At 33.2% G+C, this 2,548-nt stretch overlaps 1 protein-coding gene across 1 annotated transcript; it reads right to left on the bottom strand.

Moving 5' to 3' along the window:
• Window positions 1-649: 649 nt before the first annotated feature.
• LOC131063107 (uncharacterized) lies at window positions 650-1,923 on the bottom strand. Its single transcript, XM_057996879.1, has 2 exons — window positions 1,688-1,923; window positions 650-1,523 (listed from the first exon to the last, which is right to left on the bottom strand). The coding sequence occupies exons 1-2, from the start codon at window positions 1,901-1,903 to the stop codon at window positions 840-842; spliced, it is 900 nt and encodes a 299-aa protein (XP_057852862.1). The 5' UTR covers window positions 1,904-1,923; the 3' UTR covers window positions 650-839.
• Window positions 1,924-2,548: the final 625 nt, after the last annotated feature.

Raw genomic sequence — 2,548 nt, 5'->3', positions numbered from 1 at the left:
TTTCTTTTTGAAGTTATATATATTAATTGTTTGCTTTCTTGATTAGATACCTACCTTTGGAGAGGTGTTAAATATCTTGCAACATTATTATTTTATTTTAAACTCAATGATCCAAAATATACTATTAACATAAATAAAGATAAGAAGAAAATAGTATATCAAGGGGAAACAAATATAAAAGATATAATAATCAAAATATCAATTATTGAAACATGCAATACAAACATTAGGTGATAAGTTTTTTGAATTGAATATTGATTACCAATATGTTGATCATACAAGTATCAACATTAGACCATTATAAGCTCTTTATGAGCAAACACATTAGAAATAACCTATAGAAGACCAAGAGTCACTACTTTGAAATCCACTTATGTTTAGAAACTATCTTTTATGAAAGATCTAGAGTCATAGCATAGAATTCCACAATAGATATCCCTATGAATAATTTAACTTGGGTCTCTACAATAAGTACCCAACATTTTTACTAATTAAAATCAACCCTTGAATATTAAGTGATAAATTAATTATTTTTATTTTAAAATAAAAAAATCCAAATATTATTCTTTACATGTTTATTTTCATTTAAATGGAAATAATGGAACATAGAGCGAATGAAAACTAAGACTGAGAAGAGTAAACTAAAAGATGGTAAACAATAGGTGTTGTTAGGGAAACGCAACAAAATGGTGTCGAGATTCATATTCATCGCCCATATATAATAGAAATTGCATTTTGCATGATTGAGCTTCTCAATGCCTCGAACGAACTTACAATTTCTTTTTACTTTGTAGTCATTTGGCAGCGTATTCAACAATAAATCCTGTGGTAAGCTAAGATTAAGTAGGAACCACAACATGGGAATCATCATGCACGCAAATCAATTTTATTGCCACCAAAAATAGAGGCAAAAACAGTTTAACCCAAAGGGGTTTTCTGAAGAAAAGCTCTATGAAATTCCATGCTCTGCACTTCACAACTTCTAAAGAGGTGGATGGATCAACATCTCCTGGTTTTATTATGTCTCGCCCATAATTTAACTCATTGTTTGAGACAACCTGCAACATATTGTCCAGTAAGTGCTCTAAATGCATGGTATCCATACTCCCAGGCTGAATAATATTTGAAGAGGCTGATGATCCCCAATCACTTCTCTCAACTGTGGATGACCACAGCGAAGAGTTGTCAAGGAAATCATTCTCTTCTCCTTCATTTTCTTCTTTCTCTTCCTCCTCTTCTTGTTGAGTAGCATTCTCAGGGCTGTTGAATAACACTCGGCCTTTGAGAACTGTCCAGGAAGATGCTTTTCTTACAGGTCGGTCATCATATATATCCGGCGAATCAGCACATGCAATGGGGTTATCTCTTATACTCCATTTTCCCTTCTCATATTTATCATGCCCACATGATTCTTCCATTTCTGAGTCATCACTAGAGGACTGCTGTTGCAGTGATCGAATAAGCGTCCTCGGAGACGTTTTGCATATGTTATAATCATCTTCTCTTATTGTACATTCAGATGCCTGAAAACATTCTATTAGTGTTAAAAGCAAAACATTTTCTATTTCATTATGGGGGGTGTGATTTGATGTAAAAAATCAAATTATCTTTCCTCAAATAATATTTTAAAGTTTTGATTTGTTTAAATGAATCAGAATAGCTTGAAAAACAAGATAAATGATCATACCTTGATAGCATTACACATATGGGTTTCTTTGCCCTGGCAAAATATTTTCTCTTGATTTGCTGGAGATGAGATGCCATAATACTTCTGGTGCGAATTTCCTTGGGAAGCCTGGTTATATTCCAGCAAACCAGGTGCTTTCCTGGCCTGCTTCTTCAAGCCCGTCTGCTCACACTCACTGAGTTTAAACATGTCAGTGGTTCTTTCAGTGCAGTGCATAAATTCTTCAATGTAGAACAGGAACATCACATGAACATGAGAGGAATTTACCCTAAATGCACGCACTCAGGTCAAACAAGTCATTGCATGCATTTTTCAAAAAACGTTCCATTAAACCAGTGAGTAAATGCTCATCTGAGTGTTGTGTTTAATGCGATGAATTGGCGGAGAATTCAAAAGTAAGAGAATTTGTTATCAAACACAACTCTCTGTTTAATTAATTCCTTCCGCTTATCGTGGATATGCAAACTGATTTTGAATCAATAAGCTACTTCCAAGGATACCAGCACGTTTGTTCACTTTTTAACTTTTTCTTTTACTAGCATCGAAAACTCTTGAATTACATATATTGTATTAATGTAAGAAGATTTCTCTAAATATGCTTTCTGTTTTTAAAAAGAAAATTTTATTACTTTTAAGACATATATATATATAAAGGTAAGTGCTATCAGCTGTGGGGATAGCGTCTTATATTAATAAAAGAAAATAGATACATAGTTATGCTATCACATATCTAATACAAAAATCTCTTCAACTAAGGAGAGAGCATAGCTATAATTAAAACCCGACTACAAAAAACTCTGGCAATTACACCCCAAACTGTCTGAACACCAGTATCCTATTCCCTAATGCTGTCTAATAAAG

The sequence above is a fragment of the Cryptomeria japonica genome, chromosome 11, assembly GCF_030272615.1.
Source record: "Cryptomeria japonica chromosome 11, Sugi_1.0, whole genome shotgun sequence".
Classification (NCBI taxonomy): Eukaryota; Viridiplantae; Streptophyta; class Pinopsida; order Cupressales; family Cupressaceae; genus Cryptomeria; species Cryptomeria japonica.
This window is presented reverse-complemented; position numbering and strand designations above follow the sequence as displayed.

Bases quoted from the DNA above. Each gene is read 5' to 3' on its own strand.
- LOC131063107 (XM_057996879.1), bottom strand. From the start codon at position 1,903: ATGCACTGCACTGAAAGAACCACTGACATGTTTAAACTCAGTGAGTGT. The intron at 1,524-1,687 runs GTATGATCATTT...GAATGTTTTCAG, and splicing joins ATATGTGTAATGCTATCAAG to GCATCTGAATGTACAATAAG.